At 33.4% G+C, this 24481-nt stretch overlaps 1 protein-coding gene across 2 annotated transcripts in view; it reads right to left on the reverse strand.

Moving 5' to 3' along the window:
• Nucleotides 1–353: 353 nt before the first annotated feature.
• Nucleotides 354–24481, reverse strand: part of LOC136037980 (ecdysone-induced protein 78C-like) — a 107243-nt gene continuing 83115 nt past the window's right edge. For both annotated transcript variants that reach the window (XM_065720890.1, XM_065720880.1), the window contains 3 exons: nt 14218–14381; nt 10979–11158; nt 354–6746 (listed from right to left, as the gene is read on the reverse strand). In XM_065720890.1, coding sequence (XP_065576962.1) covers nt 6552–6746; nt 10979–11158; nt 14218–14381 — 539 coding nt within the window. In that variant the 3' untranslated portion in view covers nt 354–6551. The remainder of the gene's footprint in view (nt 6747–10978; nt 11159–14217; nt 14382–24481) is intronic.

Consider the following 24481-nt stretch of genomic DNA (forward strand, 5'->3'; position numbering starts at 1 on the left):
ACACAACAATTATCAAAGAGTAAGTCGCAAGAAAAATGCGTTTCGATTCCGCTTTTTAGGGCTCTAGGTCACGTTTCAAAGATGAAGGATGACAGACTACCAAATATTGTGCTTTTTGGCCATCCAATTGAGCTAAAACAGAAGCAGGTTGTCCCAGAATGGGGAGGATAGAAGTCATAATAAAGGACTTAAGTGAAATTACAACTAAATGGCGGGAGCAAAGAGTGAAGCTTTGAATAGATTAGGGTGTAGTAGGAGCGTGCTCAGTTTTGTTTGTATCTGGCAGTTTGTCGCTGAAGTGAGTCTTTAATGGAAATTGTAGTAACTAAACGACAGTTAAAAAAAAATATAGATCTAAAGGTAGTATTTTACTCACACTGCTTAAGGAAACACAATAATGTCACTTTATAAATGATTATGCAAGACATATACAATTGAAATCAAACATAAACATGCCAAGTATATAATTGACTTTTGTTATCTAAAAAAAAGTTGAAACTTAATCAAACCAACACCCCCTTATAAAATCTGGACCAAAAGATAGATTTCTAAAATATAAAAAATAGTAAATACTTGCTTAACTTGCCTAGATGTTACGTCAAAACCATAATTAGCTATCTCAATGTTATTTGTCGAAGTGACTGACCAAATTAGAGGAAAACAAGATCCATGGAGTTCAATTGACAAATTACAAATAAAATAAATAAATAAGAGACCTCGAAAACCTTGAAATCCGGATTATATAATCTATTATTTTAGACACTTTGTTGCAAGTTCGCCAAATAGTTACTTTAATCGGAAAACCATTTGCGACCTATGTAAAATTTGGTCATTTCAGTTGTCAGGTATTATCACATGGCATGCCAACTAAAAGGACAGGAAGCAAGCGGTGAGTTTCTGTTCTATTGACTTTCCTATTTTGGTTTTTAGAATTAGCTCTTAGGTATTTAGTTATCACACAGATTTGCAGATTCACACAGATTTTAAGATTCACACAGATTTTTGACACTAAATGTCAGGTTTTGCATTCAATATATGTCACTAATTGTTATTTTTTTATATGTATTTTCTTCTATAATATAAATATTCTCCCTCCCGCTTTAATTTTCAGAATTAGCTTTAAGGTATTTAGTTATCACACAGATTTTAAAATTCACACAGATTTTAAACTCTACATGTCAGGTTTGCTTTCAATATGTGCCATTAATTGTTATTTTTTTATATGTATTTTCTTCCATGATATAAATATTCTCCCTTCCACTACCCATATACATAATTCGTGATATATTGGTCCAAATCCCAACTCCTAGTCCATAAAAACTACATGCCTTTGCGTTAAATCTGTGTCAAAAGTTAAATTTTCAATGTTTTAATTATAGCACCATCTTCCAAAGCACACTCAAGATGAAGGGTGCACCTGAAAATTAGTACCACTTCCCAGTAAGGGGTGCCAGCCAGATCATAGATACCCTCAAAAATATGTGACAACCTCACAAAATATGCTTGAGCTTTACAATCACTAGCCAATACAAAAAAGGAGATAGCTACTATTTTATAGCCCATTGACAACGATCGGGTATATCTGTATATGGATAATGGCTAAATAATACTGATCGGGGTCCCTAACGACTAGCTATACTCACAGTTCAGATTACTCATAGTCAAAAATTAGCACTCGCATTTTCATACTTTTTCTCACTCACATTTTCATACTTTTTCTCTTAGATCATTGGCGTGGGTATTAGGATAGTCTAAAAGAATAGCTAATTCTTCTGCCCCTTAATAATTGAGTTTGCAATTTACATAATTTTCATTCGGGACAAAGTTTTTTGTTGGGAATCATGCACGTCCTAGGAGGGGTCCTATGCCTGTCTCTGCGTAGTTAATACATAAATATATGAAAAGATTTAACTTTTCCATGGTTCTACAGAACCATAATAGCGACTGAACAGAAGGGGCTCGATTTGTAACATAAAATCAATAAAAAAAATGACCTAAGTAGCTATCATTTAGTCCAGATAAAATTTAAAAGTGAAAATAAAATACATAAATATAATAAACACAGAAGAATGAGGTAAACAGAGTCAACTGAGCATGATGCATGGAATTCACCTCCTTGCATAGCACGAGAGAGAAAAAGATTCTTTTCAAGTATAGCACAATAATGCACAACCATAACATATTTTACTAAAAACTAAATATATTTAAAAAATAACTATAGCTAAGGCAGTAATGATTCAAAATTGGTAAGAACAGGGCGTAACAAGAGGGGGGCTGAACTTCAAAGTATTTGGGATGCTTCTTCGGTTGTAGCAATTTAAAAGGTCTTATGCGACATTTCTGCTGTAAATGATATTTGCAATATACCTTTCTAAAAAAAAGTTCAATTTTGGAAGTCTTCACTTGGATCATATATTATTTGACTCTCGGGTTATTTTAAAGTTTCGCTGTTTTTTTTTTTTTTTTTTTTTTTTTTTTTTTTTTTTTTTTTTTTAGTGTGTTATATGCTTTGTTTTTACTTACAGAAATGGTTGGGAAATGCTTATTTTAATATGAAAACTTTTCATTGAAACAGTAATTACAAAAAAATTATATATGGAAATTATTAACTTATAAACAACTAAGAGGCCTTTTCGATTGCTGTATTTCAAAAGGTGACATTTGAAATATCCACCATATCAATTATGTGACACTTTAACTGTCCTCCTCGTTAACATAAGTTGTATTTTAGTGTTCCACTTTTCAAATTCCACTTTCTTCCAGTCCACTTTCTTATAATTTACTAAATTTTCAGCATTTTACAAGTTTTTTTTAAATACTGTTTCTGTTTAAAAGTAGTATATTTTACAAATTTTTGCTTTCTCTAAAGTCTTCTTTCTTTGCTCAAGAAAATAATTGGGAAATGCTACTTTTGATTAAGAAACTATTTTTCCATTTCTTAAGTTCCTGAAAAAAAAACTTTCATTGGATAATGGCTGGTCTTTAATAAACCAATAAACTCAAAACCCACTTTCATCTTTTCTGCTTTAATAAAATTTATATTAAGTAATTTAACGCCCTTTGAGTTACAGCAGCTAATAAGAAATCCCACTGATGGATGAAATTTCGGTACTGTTTACGCGTAGTACACTGGTTTTCACATAGTTTTTCTTGATTTACCAAGTTAATATAGAGCTTTAAATGACTGCACTCGCATGAATTAATGGATAAAATAAAAACAGCTTTCATTCGCTAAAGCAGTATATAACCAAGCGTTACTGTGCTGTTCTTATGTTTTCTTGGAAAATAAGACGTACACGGTAGACAAATACCGAATTTTCCCCCAGATATAAGAATAGGTGATTTAAAGTTTTCGAGAATAAGTTTTAAATCTCAAAATAAATTTTAAAAGGTAAATGATCTATAAACTGAATTTTATATTTTCATCTTGAGGAATAATTTAAATAAGTAAAATTTCTTGCTTTATGTATTCCTAATTTCACAAGTTTAGCATTTTTTTTTTTAGTTCATTTAAGTTATGCGAAAGAGATTAGTTGTTTTATTTTCTGCAATTCACATATATGTGAAATAAATTCTAATTGTTTTCTGCTATAAGTTTGTGAGTTACAAACAAAGAATTTCATCGAAGTCCTGATCTATGTTTCCCTAAATGCGCCGAGCAAAACTGTGCGCTCTGGAACAGTCTGCACAGTGATGATCTCTTTAATCTGAACAGAGAGCCAACAACAAATAACGGGGCATTAATAAATTTTATATTGAAGCTTAGTAATTTCAAAAACGAAACCCATAATAGGGAAGTAGTATTATAGGACATAATCCGGCAAATACGAGAAATATATATATATTTTTTTTTGGGGGGGGGGGGGATAGTAAAAAAGTAACTTTTATTTAATAATTTAATAAGAAGCATCCAGACATTTAAAAAAATAAGGAATTTCGGAGGAAACGGGTCTTCCTTCCCTTTGTATGCCCCCTGAACATAGTTATGATTATAGGACAGCTGACCTTTTGTTACGCTAATGGGTAGAGGGATATTAACAGTCAATCAATACTATTCTGTCAATAGAAATGGCACAGACATTGCTTAAAATCGAACTGATATTGCACAACAAAACTAAATACATGTTATAAGGGGGGGGGGAGGGTGGAAGGTTACATTTCCGGACTCTCAATGTTTTGCACGTCTTGTTCTCTAAGCTTGTTACAATAAGACAAATTACAAATGATTTTTTTTTCAAGGAATTAACCCACGTTCCCCAATCAAATTTTACGTAAAATCATGTTTAGCGCAATTTCGGGGTAGGGATATGAGACAAACAAGTTTATGATTCAAACAAGACCTTCTTATAAGATGTGAGCTCTCACATAAAGAATTTATGTTGTTGATACACCTTCTTTGTTAATAGTGCTGTTTCGTCTGTTCCAAGCTCCAAGAATGAAAAACTAGTTGCATTTTTATAATTAAGGTTCTAGTGTACAATCACTCCTACTCAGAAGGAAGCAAAACCCCGAAAATAACTTTAAAATTATAAAGCACTTACTAATATTAAGTGAAAAGTGTTTCACTTTACTTTAATATTCCCCACTCCCCTAAGTTACAAATATACAGCTCAAATAATATATTCTCCGTACATTTTCCTGTTTCTTGATTTTGTCGGGACTGCTTAAATATATTCGAAGAAAAGAGCGACATACAGAAGAATGTCGGGAAAATATATAATTTGGGTCATATATCCGCACATTAGGGGGAGGGTTAGGGATAGAGTAAAGTGAAAGTGGTCTTGGTAATGAAATAATTAAGCATTTCGGAATTTTTTTTAAAGTTGCTGTCAATTTTTTTTAGTATTTCGTTGTAAGAAGGAGTGATTAACCACTATTGCCATAATTAATGGAGTGGAGAATGGGCCAATGTCATATGGTACTATTTTAAGCTGCTCCCCGTTCTATGTACACAACTTTCTTACATTGTCACAAATTGTTCTTACATTGTATAGTTTTCATACATTGTTTAAAAAAAATATTACTTGACTGATGTTTCAATATTATCTAGAATAAACACATAATATTACTCAATATTAAACGTTTGCCATGTTAGGAAATTTACTAAATCACGTTTAGTTCAGAATAAATCAGCGCAATGTATGAACTTTATCCCTTTCAGATTAAGGTAAACATGACTAGATACACGAAAGAAGATTCTATAGAGAGCTTTACCTAAAGGGAAAATATACGAAAAACTTCGCGCATAAAAATATGCAGAAGACCGAACATTAAAGATACTTATAACTAAAAACAGCTGGTGTAAAAACTACTGATAGAAATTAAAACCATTATTCATCCTAAAAAATATTTGTTTTACCCCAAAACTTGGGGAACAGTTATTAATTCTTAAATAAAAATTACTCAGATGTACCTTATGGTTTCATGGAGATAGTACGTAAATGGAGCCGTACCTAAGGGTCTTAGAATTTAAAAGATAATCTGTTTTAATCAGATGCCATCTCTTCATTTTCAGCTAGAAACCCGAAGTTAGTCATTTCTGCGAAAATAGATAGTGCAGCATTTAAGGGTTTCAAGAATAGGTTTTGTATCAACCTTAAACACCCCCTTGCTTTTTGAGCCCCAAATTACTTTTTTGTATTGATTGATTCTTAATCAGAAAATTAAACTTTAGAACAGCGTGAGACAATTTTTTCATTGTTATGGCCTCTCTAGAGCATAGAACTTATTAATTAAAAAAAAAAAAAATTCCAGCCTTCCAACTTTAGATACGACCCTGTCAAAAAAGGGAAGGTGAATTAAAGAGCTTGGAAAGACATACAGACTTGGTTGCAAATTATAATCGAGTTTTGACTCATTTTGATTCCTTCATAAACGCAAAACTTATATTATTTCATTATATTAATGTAACAAAATTTAATTATAGCATAAAATATTTCATTTGGGTTTGTAGTTCGAAAGAAAGACACAAATTCCGCTCACTATTTTCTAATTTTCTACCAGGGTAGGGAGGTGGGTTGTAGGATGCTAATCGAACAGATACTAACAGAGTCTTTACTCCTTTTGATCCCTTCATAACTTTGAAATGTACATTGTGTTATTAAATTAATATTTTTGGTATCAAATATTGGATTTGGGTCAGAATGTGGAAACAGAGAGCAGAAAAAAAAAATTATGTTCGGTATTTTCTAATTTCTACTAGGGAATGTTTGCAGCTTATAGGGGGAAGGGGAGAAATATTTGACCTATGTGCAGCTTACCAAATTTTGGGTGCAGCCTTGTCAAAAAAAAGGTAAAAAAGGACGAAGTAAAGAGTTCGGAGAAACATAGTGACAAAGTATTTTAATCGATTTTTTTCGAATTTAATCGAATTTTGATTGACTGCCTCCACCAAAACTACAATCTAAAACTGACAAAACTATTTTCAACAAAATTTAGTAATAACAGCATCGAAGGGAAATAGTAAAATGCAAGACTAGTAAAAGAACCAAAAATAAATCAATAGCACCCCATAAAAAAGAGGGCAATTTTAAATACAATCAACAAGACAATCAGCTAGCAAGATCTTCTTCAGATCTCGGTATGTCGAACATTTCAGCATATAATGGTGGCAAGGATATTCGTGACCATTTACTTCTAAACCAATCAAGTAGCACACAGTATCGCTGGTTAAGACTCTGGACTTCATGCTTTCTTTGCATTAGTATTAGAGGAATTGAACTGTCTGACATATGCGTCCGGCTCAGCTAAAAATATAAAGGGTCACAATAAGTAATTATTACTTATTAAGTAAGATTTTAAGCACGATCAGAAGCATGAAAGTATTCAACAACCTGGATAAACAAATGTCTGAAAAACAAAAAGTAAGTAGAACAAGGATATAAAAATAAGCAAATACTAAATGTAATAGCAAAACATCTATATACATAATAATTGGCTATGTCAGCTCATTCTTGCTCTTTCACAACCCTGTGACGTCATACACTAGAGATCTAAAAGGTATTCTCTTCGTCTCTTTATGCAGTAAGAACCATAAAGAAATAATCTAAACAACCAGAAATAGGTAGGAATCTAAATAAGAAAAGGAACACTATGTTATCGAAGTATTTCATTGTATTGTAACACATACTCTGCTTTCGTAATTTTCTCATGGAGTTAATATTGTACATATATAGGTTTTTTTTATTTTTTTTTTTTTTGATTTGAGATTCCTTCCTTTCTTTTTTCTTTAAGTAATGAAAATTTGAAAAATGCTCTTTGAAAAAAAAGTACTGAGTGAGAAACACTTTTCATTTAAAGATTATTCAGGAACAAATATTATAAATATTTATCGTAATAGTAAAAACTTGCCACTAAAATAAAAAATTTTGAAAATGAGCTTGAAATTCTTCAAAAATAGAGACGAATCGAAATGCAAAGTATACTACACGAATTACGGGGGGTTTTCGAGCCCCACATATTGAAAAACAAGGAAAATCGCGTTTTTTCATGGGCAGTCGCGTTATCTCTTTTTTCTTTTCTTTTTTATCAAGGTTAGCAGGCAACCACAAAGTTATACAGAGATGTTTTAATGGATCATTTAAGAGTTGCAGCTCATTTATACATGTTTTATGCAAATTTATCTTGATAGCACTGAAAAAAAAAAGCAAATTTCGACAAGTATACCCTGTTTTGTCTCACGGCAGGGGGATCGGGTTGAAAATTTCAGTAAAGAAAAAAAATCCTTTATCTTCTGCAGTTGATAGCTTATTTTTTAAACCATTAAGTGTTTTTTCCATACTAAAAAGTTGTGCTTTATTTTTATGCCTCTCTGCTTCCAGTTCAATATAATCGCAATCACAGATAATTATTAGTATAAAAAATTATACATGAAGGGCCTAGTGTTAAAACTAGCTTAGCCTGTTTCTGTTCCAAAAGATTCTCTGGGTCAACAGTACGATAATACTTGTAAGAAGCCGCTGCAGACTTTAAACTTTCAACTAAATGTAAAGGTACGTTAAAAGTTAAAAGTCTGGCATTATTTTATTTACATATTTTTTTGGCACCTGCTGCTGTTACACCCGAGGTCTTAAGTGTTCTAAGCTGCAATCCTTTTTATTAGTTAATTTTCCTTAAACAATTTCTCTCCTATTTTAACCTAGCAATTATCGATTTGAAATTTAATAGAGGGTGACTTATGATTTTTTGAAGTGACCCCCTACCCTACCCCACCAACTTCAGTGTCTCCTTAATTGGTACCTACATCCTTTATACGTCATGCTATTATCAGTGTTGCCAGGAATTATCTAATAAATAATATGGTCATTCCTCGGCAAAAGTGACTACCTGTATCACCTCGTATATAAGCCATACGATGTTAATTCCTTGGTGAAACTGACTCCCTGCACCACCCTGTATATTTCCCCCCCCCCAAAAAAAAACAAAAAAAACAAAAACAAATTCAGACCAAAAGACAATCTACTGTGTCATAGCATTTCATAGTCCGTGACATTAAAATTGATTATGTTTTGAAATTTAAATGCTAATATGTGTTTAAGTTTAGTTTTTTAAGTTTATACCTAAGAGTTAATAAATCTGGTTAAGTACTGGTCATGTACTAAAAGTAAAGAAAGATTAACTTTTATTGAAATTTCAGTTCTTTGGATCGTGTTCCACGTTTGAATGAATGTCAATGTTCTGCTAATCCGCGTACTCTGTAGGCTATACTGATCTTCAAACTTATAAAAGGATTAGCTTGTTTTCTTGTGGCGAAGTTTCCTTGCCTTAATATAAATGACATCTACATAACAACATTTTACATATTCGTTAACTCCAGATATTAGAACTGTTATTGTCCGAATTTTGACGTTCAATGTTAAAAAAAAAAACAAACAGACAAATCTCATGCATTCGTTAAGTGGTGCTCAAGCAATTCCAGCAAGACTTCCTTGTCTAGACATGTATGTCAGGCTATGCACTGTTGCCCAGTCATGGAAGTTCATCCAGGTCATTGAAGTTCGTCCAGACATACTTTTTGACACCATTCTTCATGACAGAAAAGGCTTATGGCAGCTGTGTCTCTCGTTCAGACTAACTATCTATCTTAGCTCTATCTCCAATTAGCCATGGCTTGATCCCAACTTAATTTTAATTTCAAAAATTGTCCAATAAGAGAGCCATAGCTACTCCCGCCCTTTTTACCTGTGCCGTTTACCAAAACACTTTGAAACCTATAGATCTCCCCATTCGCCTGCGAGTTCAGAGGACTTGTCGGTCAGGTGTTAATCTTAAAACACGTTAGTCGTCCTGAGACTCAAAGCAGGCGAGTCTATTAGGGTTAGGTCATTTGTTTGCCTGTGAGTCTAAGCAAATTCAGTCCCCCGCTTTGCATACAAGTCCAGTCGACACTGTTCGTCATGAATCCACCCACAAATTGGCAGAATTTGAAGCCCTAGACACAAAGATTTTAGCTGCACCTGGATACTTATCTGCAACTTGGTGAAGCCAAGCACCGAATTTGACTTGTGAACGGGAACTGCTTGGATACTGACGTCTGTACAGGCACCAGTAACGGTTTTCCGCCACATAATCTGGAGGAGGGCAAGGTATACTACAGGAGCGTAAAATAATAAAATAAAAGAAACTTAGTCAGATAAACGGGGGGGGGGGGCTTTCCCCCCTGCCCAGAACTAGAGCCACCACTGACAGGCACGTGTCTAGACATGCAAGTTTTATCTAGACACACATCTGAAGGCCACTTTATACGTATTAAATATATAATCTACACTGATAAAGAAAACCTGACAACAATCATGTACGTTGAAACGGGACTTTTTGTTTAGGATAGACAGTTTTTTTAAGTCAAATTTTGTTACTAAGCAAACAAAATGTGCAGAATATTTACTTGTCAGCGACCTTTGATATGCCCACATGTACAATAGTTGATAAAAATGTGCCTCGTATAACAATTCTAACTCTTTGTTTGTTTAAAAACGACAATGTTGATCTGTAATCCTTTATGTAAAGTCAATATTTACTTTTAATTGAATACCTTGATATAATGATTAAACTCAAATGTTGCCATACGGTAAAGAAATTACTATATACAAATGAAATTTTCAAACTTTATGTTTCTTTAGATACCACTATATACATTTATATTTACATTTAAATCTTTGAATTTTTTTTCTATTTTTGATGTATATTTAACCTTTGCCGCATAAAAATTATCCTTTTTAATATTATTACTATCATTTCAAGTTACTCAATTTGTATGGGGCGGTAAAATCTGCAATAACGAAAAGATCCCTAGGTGTGTCTGTTGGTCCAGAATGGAAGCCCTGGCTACTCTCCAGGGAATCTTGGGTTCAGCTTCCACGCCACCTGCTATTTTTTCAAGCAATCTCCTTTAACTAATTTAATTCAATTATCAAAGTGTGGCTAAATAGAAAGATTTTAGTTATCCGTTGTTTATTTCAAATAAATGAACAGAAGGTAAAAATCGCATAGAAATGCCTGATGCGAATACAAATTTCGACACTCTTCGCACAGCCCACTCTATTCCAAGATTCATTCTTTGCTCCCTTCCAGGAAATTCCGGCTTCCCTTAAACATTTTCTTTTTTGTCTTTTTGGAGGGAATAGGATTGCTGTTTTGCGGAGGGGAATGAGAGCCAAATTTTTATAAAGCGGGAGTTATGTGAAGATATTCTAGCCATTAAATTACTAATAAGTATGAATTTCATATTCTGAGAGTGGGATCAAACCATGAAAACCTTTCTAATTACTCCTTGTTATAGGGTAAATGGCCCCATTTGGTCGTCTCGTAATGTCATTTATCGTCTCTAGTGAATACAAAATATGTAACATCATTTTATGTCTTGAATAGTAAGTTAATATGGCATTGCAAAGTAAGCCTAAACAATTTAAATTTAATATAAGGCTACTACATTAGCAACTACCATATCTATACAAGGTAAAAACATAAATAGGAATAATACTTGAAAGTTCAGAGCCTCTTGAATCCTTTCTTGAGTAGCGTTAATTGCTTTGACATCTGTCACCCCTGCTCTCTCTGAATTAAAAAGTACTAAAGCGGTATACAGCGCCATCTCCGTTTCATTTAAGTTGTGCGAAGCAAATGTAGATGCAAAGTTGAAATAGCTGCTCACGAAATCCGCCTGGAAATAGGAGAAAATTTTAAGCTAATTATTGGAAAGTAATGAAAGCAGACAAAAAAAATTGTGCTCTCTAATCCCTCGGTGGTTTTTGTTTAATAGCCTTGACCCATCGTTTAAGCCAGTCAATCGTTTGAGAAATTTCCGCTTTTTGGACAAATTTTCTTTGGTAATCCAAGAATTTGCTCATCCAGACGAATGGAAGTCCCGGATCAGGTGAAATATCAAATCATGAAAATCGCCAAAATTGTCATTTCTAATATTAAAGATAACCTATCCAAAAAGTGACTATTTGTCATAACTGCAAGTCGAAATAAAGTTAAATCCCCTTTCTCTCCAATTTTGATTCTTAATCAGTTATTCTTAATCATCTTAATCAAACACTTAATTGATTGATACTTAATCAATTGTTTTTCATCAATCCTAGCTATTTTCCAAAATTTCCAAAAGACAACGAGGAATAAGGTGACAGGCTCCGTTGATTTTGGATTAAAATCAAGTAGTTATGGGCATCAAGCCATGGCTAATTGTACAAAAAGCCCAGACAGATAGTCCGATTGAGTGAGAGGCAAATCTGGCGTAATATCTTCGCTCCGTTTGCTTCTTCGCTCTTTTTTTTTTTTTTTTTTTATAGTTTGTTAATGCGAAGGGAAGCCTTACAAGCTATTTATATGCTTTTTGCCCACGGTTACCTCTAATTTTCTTTTGCTCAAATGTTCTGTGTACCGTGCCTGAGAGAAGCTGTATTTGCAACACCCCAAATAACTTAGGGTTTCTCCGAGTTTCCTCAAGTGGAATTTGGGTTCTCCAAAACGTTGCAAAGGTTAAAGTTCGTACATAGATGACATTTTGCGTCGATTAAGGGTGTGCGTTGAAGCAAAACGTAAATCGTAAATTTTTGTTAACGCTAATTATTTTTCGGGAAGATTTCGGAGAGCCCAATTTTCTTTCAAGGAAAAACGGAAAGCCCTGAAGAGATTGTATACTGAACACAGCTTCTTTGGAGTTATTCAAAATATAGTATATTACTCAACATGAATTTACAAGAGAGTGGGAAATCTGAAGTACATAGTGTGTTTTTTTTTTATTTCTTTCAAGAAGCAGTTGTTTATAAAAAGGAGAAAGGGGGACACGGCCCATTTTCAAAGAGAAACTTTTCAAATATGTTAGAAATAAACAAGGTAGGAAAAAAAAAGAACGGGCTGTACATAGAAATTGTTTTGTCATATGGGTTGTACATCTACAATTCAAAAAGCGTCATGAAACGTCTTTTGAATTACCCTGCTTTGGGCTATTGAATTTTCTTAGCATATAATTTTCTTAAAAAATCCTTAATTTAGAATGAACTTATTACTTAATGAAGAATTTTCTTTAAAAAGTGCTTAATATAGAATCAATTGATAACAATCAATTGATAAGGGTTACACAGTCCAACATAATCTCACACAAATTAAAGACAGGCAACTTAAAGACATAGAGAGTTTTACAGCACAGTCAATTAACAAAAATGAAGGGGATAGGGAGCTAAAATTTATTACTGAAAACCTTGGGGTGTGGGAATTTGATTGTTTGTTTGTTTGTTTTTTTCAATTTCCTCAATAAAAATACCAAAGAAAAAAAAAATCTTCACTAACTACCAAATAAAGTATTTTTCCAAATGTAGAAGGAGAAAAAACTTGAGGAGAGAGAACAAATGCCTTTTGTACCACCTTCCCTGAAATTGACACCACCGAAGACTCAAGCAAGAAAAGAAGATAAGGTTTTTTGGAAATAAGGGAAAATTTTTGGGTATCCTAGAAGCCAAATAAGATAGAAGAAAACGGATTGGACTAATTGAGAGAGGCTGAGATTTATTAAACTCAAGATGAGATAAAAATCTAAGTTTCAAAAATATCGTTGTCTATCTAGGAAACACTCATCATTCAAACTCTTCCTCAGTGGCAGAGAATTAGCAAAGACGTAACTAGGTTTTTCAGCACCCGGGAGATGTGTCAGTTGCGATCTATGGAAATTTGTTATACAACAGAAATAATTGTTGTTCAAAAATAATTTGTTTCTACAGAAATAATTGATTAGAATGACAACCAAGTATACTCTTAAAAATAAAAAAAGACAAGTAATCTTCACAAATACACTGACAATTCAGATGAGGAAACTCAAACAGTATTATGTTACATAGCATGACTTTTCCAGAAACCTTTAAAAGGGCGAGCTGCACTTACAAACTTTGAAAGCAATGCCACACAATACGTCCTGAATCATTGATGCAAACTGAATTATTCAATCTCCAAGTACCCTTTTCTGTGAAAAAATGGAGAGGAAAATACAAGAAATAAAACGAATTATGGGACCAAACGCTGAAATTACCAAGAACATTAAATAAAAACCTTTTTAGTCGCTTGGATCATCGTCTATTCATGCTAGAAAACTATGATTTTCTCATATTTTATTTTTGGATATCAAAAGTAATGAAGTTTTAGTAATGAAGTAATGAAGTTCAAAGTAATGAAGTTTTCAGGGCACTATCTGTGTTGACACGTAGAACCGTGAAAATAAATAAGAAACATTAATTGATAAATTTTGATAACGCTTTTGTTGGTATAAATACAGACATTACAAATCTGAAGTTCCAAAAGTCAACTACATCTTCAAAGGACAGCTGCACCTTCTTAAGTAGTTTGGTACCAAGTGCTGTTAGCTTATTTTTTGTAGATTTTTTTTTCTATTTTTCAAACTCCAAATTTTTTTCTATATTTTAAAATCTATATGTGGTTGAGTTAATTTCCAATTAACCAACTCAAAATGTTAGATTCCGTTTTCGGTGTTATTGGTACTTTAAAAGCAAATAGGTTATGTAGAAAAAAAGAAATTAATTTTAAAATTACAAAATCTATAGGTCGGTTCTCTGATCTAAATCAATATCGTAAAATAAATCCCCCCCCCCATATCATATTTACTCAAAATAGCCCTAAGAATCACCAAAACAAGTACTTAATCCTATTAACTGTGATTTAATTCAATTGAAACTGATCAGCCCGAAAATAAACAAAAAAAAAACTCACATTGAAAACGTTTTCAAGTTGCCGCTGGGTAATAATACTCCCATCAGGAAAAGTAAGGGTACCATCAGCTGTGCTGACCATACGAGCAGAATGACACATCCAAAGCTCAATGAAACCAAGTTTGATCAGTATCAATTGGTCCTCTCTCGATAAGTCCATAAAAGCTGTAAATTAATTAAATATTAATTACTGAACAAAAAAATTCAAGCAAAATTGAATCGATTCATCAATCCCAGAATAACTAGTAAAAAGGACCAAATTGTTCTTCTGGTCCCCAAAAGTGTTTTCTGTTACTTGTCACTGTTTGACCGTCAATAAGAAGTATGTGTCAAGAAGTGTCAATAAGTATATTGTCAATAAGTATAAGCGTAGTGTCAATAAGAGGTATACGTCAATAAGAAGTATTGAACGTCAATAAGAAGCACAAATAAATTAACAGTAACAAAACTTGGAGCATGGTATTTTTTAGCCCCTTGTATGGGCGTTCTACGCCAGAATGTGACCAACTACACATAATAAGCACTTTCATAGTCACTAATTGACGTATGTTCCACGTTTGTATGTCTATAACCCCCCCCCTCTCTTTCTAGAGTCGTAAAAAACTAGGATCATTATGATGCATTTAATCACCATGAAATTCAAAACATTAAGTCATTTTAAAACATTATAGACCAAACCAAAAAATAGAAGGAATAGAGAAAAGAGAAAGAATTGAACAATTTCAAATCGGAGAAAGCGTTGTTAAATAAATAAGGTTAGACTACTCTCGAGATAGAGATTAAACATAATAATACATCTTCAAAGTGAAGAAATAAAAGTTGAACCGAAAAATATTGTATCAAGTATCGAAGTATCAAAGTGAAAATGTCGTATCAAAGTATCAAGCTAATTCACTTGACCCTGGCTTTGGACCCGACCACAAAGGTTAGGTATATGGGGGAGGGATTATTTTTCAAGGTCAGTTATGCGAGATTATTCATTGTAATAAAAGTTTAAATTATTAATAACTTGTTTTTGCATGTTTTAGATTTTAATGTTACTCTTTACTTTCCTTTGAGTTTTTTTTTAACTTTTCTTGAAAATGAATGAACTTTTCTTGGATAGTCATACCCAAGGGTGTCCATAAAATGGGGATAAGAATACTTTTAATCCCGTTGAAGAAAAAACATACACAATGACTCAATGACTCAATACATTAGATTATAAATCCATATTCTCATCAATATTAAAAGTTTTAGTCAAAATATTACTAAAAAATCAATTAAATATACTTCAGCTCTTCGAAATTTTCTACATAATCTAAGTTGTGACTCGATATTTTAGTTTCCAGCAGAGTTATCCACCTTCGTAGGGTTATAACGTAAGAAAGATGTAGGTGGCTAGGCCACGTTTAGCAGATCAAAGATAATGGCTTGCCAGATATTGTACTTCTTGGCCCTTCATTAATGGTACAACGAAAAGCAGGTCATCCCCAAATAGGATAGGAAGAGCTCATCAAAAAGGATTTGAAACAAATTGTTAGTTCATAGGCGCTGCTGTCTTGGCCTCAGGGGGGTTAGCGATGTAGCAAGTTGTTAGACGTAGTAGTGGTTGTAGGATCAGTCAGGAAGCCATTTGAGGTGCAGAGGTGGCAATTTCAAATAATACGACTTTTTGGCATTTTTGTTAAATAATGCAAAAGAAGAAATTTTTCCCCCTGCCGAATTTTGAAAATTACCTTTTCGTGCTTCATAAAACGATCAAAAAATCTTGTATTACCTCTCCCCGATTTTTTTTAATTCCTGCCCCCTGATAATGGGCAAGGATACTTGTTACGATCGAATGTAACAGACTTAAAATGATTGGCTCCGGTAACGTTTAAAGAAGAATCCTAATTAATTGAATCTAGTGCCCTAAACTTCCGTTGACAGAAATTGCACGTTCCTGACACTAGATTTATTTGGCTGACTAGATATTTCTGTGACACGCCTTCTTTGGTTTGAATGTACTTAGTGCTTGCCCTATTCTTTGGAGGACCCTCAGCAATGAATAGATATGAGGGACATGTAAAGAATTTAGATTCAAGAGAAAGATGCCCTATTATTTAAGTTTTTTATGGTATATTTTAACTTGACAAAAGGTTCATAGTTTCACGTAATATTTCGTTTGATTTAGAAAGAAAGGAGACTTGGTTGCGGCTTTACTCTTCCTTGGTAGTATTTAAATAATTTAGGCATATAAATTTGCATAAAACTGACGGAAAATCAGGTTTCCACATCTAGCTTAAAGATGAATGCAAGGTTCATTACCCGCAGGAGTGGTCACAAGGACCCTCCTTCCGAAAAATATGGGGAAAGACACGCTCAACCCATAGCTTCATGGCCTGGACCTAAAACTTTTTTGAAGAACCCTTTTCCTTTTCGGGAATTTTAATAACCCGTATACCACCAAATTGCTTAGCCTGTATCTATAACGACTGCCTTTTCTACGGTCGACATCGTAGCTTCAAATGTCATATTCAAAATAAACGAACTACTTAATAAATTTGCAATCATTAAGGTGCTACATTACCCCGGATTTTCTCTTGCTTTTGGGCAAGAAAAACTGTTATGACAAAGAACACCCCTATACAATACTTTAAGAACTATACTCCTTTGGGGAAAGTTTTCTAGATCCCAACAATTCTTGTGCATCTGTAACAGTTCGAGTTCAGGTTCGAGTCCTGGTACGCTAGGTATTTGGTTTGGAACGGGGGTCAACGGTGTGACTGCGTAAGTTCAGCCAGACTCGACCCAGGTCTAAACGGGTACCTGGGAAATCTGGGGAAAAAACACGAAAAGCGTAAGATGATTTGCCCCCAACCGCGCATTGCACTTCCGGCTGAAGGCCTTGAATCAGGAGATCGGCACCTGCACAACGCCGACCATTGATCAGCATGCAAAAAGTTTAAAGTTTAATCTGTAATAGTATTTTATTTGTCGTCTAATAACTACATATTTCATGTTAAATATCGGAAATTTATAAATTAGTCATGACTAATATCGTTAATTTGGCAAAATTTTCCTTGTTTCCGTGCCAAAAAACCGTTATGGCAAAGAATTCCCTGATACAATGGAAACGTCCAAGTGATGACACTCAGCATAATACAATACAAATTCTTAAGGTCGTTTACCCCCTTGGTCGCGTCCAAACTTTAAGCTGTCATTCTGGTTTTGAAGCAGAATATGGCTGTCAAACCGGTAGTTCGAGGAATCGTAGCTATCTTTAACTTTGTAGTTACTATCTGTTTCTAGTGTCTTTATTGATACATAATTTATGCTTAGTAGTGGTCTTTATGTTAGGTTTGATTTTTTTTCGATCATGTTAGGGACTTGATAAGAATATTTTGATGACGGCACAACATATAAGATTGTATGAACGATTTAAATGAAAGAAACTGTAAAATTCTTGACTCGTTACTAGCTACTGAGACTTCCAAAATTTTGAAAGTTTAGACCCTACATATTAGAGAAAATCTTATTCAGGGGAGGGATTAGGGGGGTGGGGTTGAACCCCCTCCAAACTTTTGTCTGCCTTGTAAAAACGTAATAAATATGCGTTAAAATTACATTTCTGATACGTTTTTATTTTTTTTGTAAATCCCCCACCTCGAACAAAATCTTGGATTATGGCAATTACGGTTCCAATTACGTATCATAAATGGTCTTTGTTTACTTTAGTCGATCTCTGCTGGGATAAAACCCAAATTCTGAGTATGGGTGAATTTTCCTAGTGTCCACTATCTAGGTTCAAAAGTTTTACCAAAATTCTCTTCACTTCTCCGACGATTAGCGAATTCTTTGCATATTTTACTATGATAAATGATGCTGGTAAATGATACTGCATGCAGTGGCCCCAACGTTATGTAAAACACTCCCACGTATTTTACACGGAGAACCACGAGTTTGTTTTTCTTGCCAAAATGGAATCAGGTTACCTTTATAAAGGAAACATTAAATTTTAGCTAGTGTCAGTGCAGTCATTAGGAGGGAGGGGGGACTGTGTTCCATAGATTTATTACTCCCTGAATCTTGAAAAATTCCTTTTTAGGGGGTATTTTCATTGATAAGTGTTTTTTGGTATAAGTGTTTTTTGCAAGTTATGAGCTTTGACCATTGCTTAAATACAGTATTGGTTATTGGAAAGTATAAAGATTTTTTCGCGGGTGGGGGATTTTCTGTTGAGAGTGCTTACGTGGGAGGATCTTCATATGGAGAAGTCTTGGTGGGAGAATTTTCCAAAGCAGGGGAGCTGGATTTCCCAGCAACAATTACAAAACTATCAGGAATTAAATAAAAAAATATGTTTTTTCAACTGAAAGTAAGGAGCAACATCAAAACTTAAAACGAAAAGAAAAAAAAGCTTAAAGGTTAAAAGGATTTTTCCCTTCCTCAGTATTTCACTCTTTGCACTAAAGTGTTTTTAAATTTTTAAAAAGCTTATTATTCTAATTAAAAGGTCTTTGTGTATCAGGAGTCGTTCTTAAATATTTGGAACAAAAAATCCAACTTGAGCGTAAAGAGTGAGTTACTGCGGAGAGGGCAACCCCTTCATATACGTACTAATTTCTGTTAGTTTTAAGTTTTAATGTTGCCCCTTACTTTGAATCAAAGAAATTTGTATTTTTTATTTAATGACATATTAAATTGCAATTACATTTGAGACAGAGTATTTAAAGAAATGGATTAGTAAAATAGCCGTAATTTTTTCTGCGGTGTGATTTTTTATTGTTATAACAGATATTTTGGATCCGAGGTTGCAGCAAACATAATAAAGAACGAACCTAATTGTAACTGAAATTAAAGAAAACAAATTTTCTAATGTAATATCACTTATTCAGGAATGGTAGCTATTATCCTTGTTAAACTTAAAAGTAAAAAGCAATGATAAAAACGAATTTATGGGAATTTCAAAAAAGCTCCAAAACTCGGGAAATACTGTGATCAAAATAAAAAAGTGCTGAATTGAAATTTTCCTACTATCAAAATCATTGTTTGGCAGTACTCTCTCCCCCTCCCCTTGTAAAAATCCAGGGACCACTTCTTTCATTCCCTCCTTGGACGATACGATACGATACTTTCTTAATAAACACAATTATAACTCTTTACATTACACATCTACTGCACTGATGGAAAAACATGCGTTTTGTTCGTGTGCAGTAGCAAAAATTATCCATTTTCTAAACACATCAAAAAATAAAGTAATAAATAGCTAACAAAAAAAGAAAAAACATACCACAAAAAAAGAAAGATCAATCTCGTTCACAATGTCCCCTCAAAGAAAAAAAAAAAAAAAAAAAAAAAACTCAGCAACCCTACTTCCTCAGTACCACTCATCCACCCACTTCTCCTTGCCACCCCCAACCAACCAGACCTCCCTGCCACCTCCTATCTCTTAACAAATAAATACAAATTCAACCATTCTTTATTATGATCTTTTAACTTTCTCTTAAACTCTAGAAGACGCTCAGCCGCCCTGATGTTCACTGGTAGATAATTCCAGACTGCAGTTCCAAGAAACTGTAATCGAAATCCTGATCTTGTGCTACTCTTAAGCTCAATCACCAATTTATCACTACTTCTCGTATTACGTTCATGGATGTCACTGTTAGCACGGTTATTGTCACGAAAAACACCTGGGTCTAAATTATGTACGCACTGGAAAACGAAAACTGCTGCTTGATAATCCCGCAGTTGGCCCGCATTAAACAAATTTAAAGACTTAAAACAAGCACTTGTCATTCACATCCTTGACATATTTGCCTATGATCCTCACGGCATTGTTCTGAAGGATCTGGACTCTTTTGAAATTACTATAGAAATTGTTGTTCCAAATCAGACAGCCATATGAAATATGGGTAAACAATTGAGTGACAAATCATCAGAAGAATCCGCTTTGGCAAGAAATGCTTCAATCTATGAAGCATTCCATTCCTCTGCCAATTTTTGAATAGATCACATCATAGAGATGCTTCCAAGAAAGGTTTGAATCGATAAAAATTCTAAGCATCGCAATTTATGAACTTGTTGAATAGGCTTTCCGAATTAAATACCTAGATCTCTAGCATCAACTGGCATGCCTACTCTGCAGAAAGTCATTAGAAATGACTTTTTCACGTTGACACACAGCCAACTAAGGTTCATATAAACCTCCAAGCTTCTCAATGCATCATTTGCTTTCAGCACAACCTCTTCGATCGATTTAGCACTCGCTGACAAAGCTGTATTTTACGCTAAAGTTTTTTATTATTATTTTTTTTTTTTTAAGTAGAGTTGTGAGAAGGGGTTAAACTTTGGCGTGGGGGGTGGGGCGTTTGGGGGGAGTAGGCCCTTTCATGTGCGGAGTGATTTCTGTTTCTTTTGGGTTTTGGTGTCGCTCCTTTCTTTTAGTTGAAAAGACTTTTTTTTTTGCACTAGAACCAATTAGTATTTTTTTTTCTGTGACATTTTTCTGCTTGTCAGGTTACTTTCCAACTTTGTTTGTTTATTGCTATTCCACACCTGTATGTCTAATGTTTTTTGGTGTTTATCAGGGGGAAGGGGATATGTTTAGTGAAATGAGTTAGACATGCCAAAATTTAGTTTAAGTGTTGAAAACCTTAAAAATCTTCTTTAGAAAAATAGTTACTCTTTCCTAACTGTCAAGGCTGCCCACCTTTTACAAACCGTGTACACCATTTTGTGTAGCATGGATTTCTCGGTATTATTTGAAAAACAATAAAAAATATAAATAAACATTTCAACTGAAAGTAAGAATCGACATTAAATTTTAGAACAAACAGAAATTATTCCGTATATGAGGGCACTGCTCCCCCCTGGAAAAAAAATAAAAGGTAATTACAGTGTCGCTTCTGCGTTAAATTTAAATTAAAAACGGGCAAAAATTAATCTTAAAAAACTAAGTGTTTTGAGGTAAGTAAAGAGCGAAGTTGAAACTTAAAACGAACAAAGATTATTGCTCCACAGTCTAAATAACATATATCAATAAAGCTAGTACCAATAAACCAAATAATCATATTTCCCTATGTTTGTAGGATTATAGAAAACTAGCGTAATCAGGACAAAATGAAGTAATTAATGAGCTAAGCAAGATTCTTTGAATTAACAAAACCTTTTAAAATAATAACATACTACACCCTGGGACTGGTCTTGTGGATCTGTTCGCTGCATCCAGATGATAGATGCGTGATTCAATCCCAGTCAGTGCCAGGGAAATTCTGATGACACATGTATTGCCTAATTTTTTTCCATAAATTTCAACTATTTTGAATTTGAAATATTTTGAAAAATTGGTTTTGAATGACAAAGTGACTATCCAAAATGAAAAGATAGTCAATAAATATTTCCTATATGTTCTATCAAATTTGGCGTTTTTTTTATAAATTTCAAATCCTTTTAATTTGAAATATTTTGAATAATTGGTTTTGAATGACAAAGTGACTATCTCAAATGAAAAGATAGTCAATAAATATTTCATATATGTTCCATCAAAGTTGGCGTTTTTTTTTTTTATTTCAAATACTTTTAATTTGAAATATTTTGAAAAATTGGTTTTGAATGACAAAGTGACTATCCAAAATGAAAAGATAGTCAATAAATATTTCATATATGTTCTATCAAAGTTGGCGTTTTTTTTTTTTTTTATTTCAAATACTTTTAATTTGAAATATTTTGGATAATTGGTTTTGAATGACAAAGTGACTATCTCAAATGAAAAGATAGTCAATAAATATTTTATATATGTTCTACCAAAGTTGGCGTTTTTTCTTATAAATTTCAAATACTTTTTATTTGAAATATTTTGAATAATTGGTTTTGAATGACAAAGTGACTACCTCAAATGAAAAAAAGTTGGCGTTTTTTTTTTATAAATTTCAAATATTTTTAATTTGAAATATTTTGAATAATTGGTTTTGAATGACAAAGTGACTATCTCAAATGAAAAGATAGTCAATAAATATTTCATATATGTTCTATCAAAGTTGGCGTTTTTTTTTTTAATTTCAAATACTTTTAATTTGAAATATTTTGAAAAATTGGTTTTGAATGACAAAGTGACTATCCAAAATGAAAAGATAGTCAATAAATATTTCATATATGTTCTATCAAAGTTGGTGTTTTTTTTTTTATAAATTTCAAATACTTTCAATTTGAAATATTTTGAAAAATTGGTTTTGAATGACAAAGTGACTATCTCAAACTTAAAAGATAGTCAATAAGTATTATATTCATTTTCTATGAAAGTTGGCGTTAGGGGGTTTTCGAAGATATTTATTACAAAATAAAAGGCTAAATTTGTAATATTTGCAGCATTTTGAACCCACAAATTAGGAGCCCAAAATTACGCAAATAGCTGTTTAAAAAAGAAAGTCACATGGATAAGTTTTAGTAGAGCAGGAAGCACGTTCTACCTTTTGAAGATTCGGAACATATTTCATTCTGCATATTTACACAGCCATGGGAGATGGGTCCTCCATAATCACCCCTCTCATCTTCACAAGTGTATACTTGTTGGAATTTTTTTGACTCGTTCCAGGGACCGGTTTTGGAACAGTGCAGAACAGTCTCAAATGATTCGAAGACTGTACAATCTAACAGATTTTATTTATAGAGACAAATCTCTCTTGCGTTCAACACACATCGAGAAAAGATGAGGGATCCTTTTGCCTGTGCAATTTAAATACCAAATCAAGATCATGGAGCCAGAGCCAACCCTTCACCCCAATCTCTAAAATATAAATAACTACACCTCTTTTGACTGTTATTTGTTATAAGATCAATTAGGACTTATAATGGAGGTTCCAATGCAGCCCCAAATCAACTACGTAAAAATAAACAAGTCGTACTTTTTTCAAACCGTGATTTTATGGTTCTTTCAGGGAATACGCTTTAGTGATCAACCAACTGCCCTAAGCCACAAGATACCAAGCACATATTTAACCCCCTCAGAATTATTTCCAGCAAAATTGGTATTTAGGTTGTTGGTCATGGTGACAGTGATGGCTGCAACCAAATAAAGAACGAAATTCATTTCTACTAAGCCAAAATATAAAAATGCTTGTTAAAAAGAGGAGGTTGGAACCCTCCCCCCAAATGTTTGTCTGACCCGTAAAAACGTAACAAAAATATGTATATACAAATTTCTGATGCTTTTTTTTGTAAAATCCCCCCCCTTAACCCCCATATAGGCAAGTGTGTATTCTCCTGATGAGCCCTTTTGTCGGGTTGTCACCTTTGAATTATTTGTCGTTTTTATTGTTTTTAATATTTGGTAAATGACGACTTTACTTATTGACGACACGACTGCCTGTCCATGGATTATTCTTTATGGTTGATTGTGTATAGCTATGCTGTTTGACCTATGGAATTCGATGGATTAGTAGGGTTAAGGCCTCATTCAAGTACTGATCTATATTAATTACTAAAGTAGGAAAACAGTCTTCCTTTCTCCTTCCGCCTTTCTTTTTTGTTTAAATGTTTTTACATCTTTTGTTTCTTTCGTTTTTTAATGGTGTACGTGTATTTCTGTGTTTGTGCTGTTACTTTGGTGATGTCTTTTTTCATTATAGACATCTTGAAGATAAAAATGCATCGCATTTACGTACACAAGATAAAGTAAGGGACCTAAAACGGAATCTTGCGGAACACCACATTTTAGTCGATAAAAAGATTGACATTGGTAAGTACCCTTTATCTAACGCACCACTAACACATTCCACGAGATGCTGCAAGGTATGAGGCGTGGAATGTCCCTTTCGGAACCCAAATTAGGTTTCACTTAATAATAACCTGGAGAAAATCATATAGGCGTTTATGGACAACTTTTTCTAATATTTTTGAGAAAAGAGGTAAAATCAAAATCGGTCGCTAGTTTTCAATATAGCTTTTGCAGCCACTCTTGTGGAGGGGTATGACCTTCGCGACTTTAAGCTGCTCAGGGAACTAACCCTTTTCTTGAGAAAGATTAATAACAAACACAAGACAGGGTAATATATACCCTAAAATTGCTTTAAGCTCTCGAAGAGTTAAGCCATCCACTCCAGCTGAATTAGACTTCAACCACTTTCCAATTTTACTCAATTCATTACTATTACACAAATTAAAATTAATTTCCAGAGATTCACTTCTTATATCACTAAAACTACTACCCTGCATTTCTTGATACTTGTCATACACACTAGCTTGCACTTCATGACCAATATTCGAGAAAAATTTACCGACTTTAATTTACCGTCAATGTACAGTTG

The sequence above is a fragment of the Artemia franciscana genome, chromosome 2 (genome assembly GCF_032884065.1).
Source record: "Artemia franciscana chromosome 2, ASM3288406v1, whole genome shotgun sequence".
Taxonomy (NCBI): Eukaryota; Metazoa; Arthropoda; class Branchiopoda; order Anostraca; family Artemiidae; genus Artemia; species Artemia franciscana.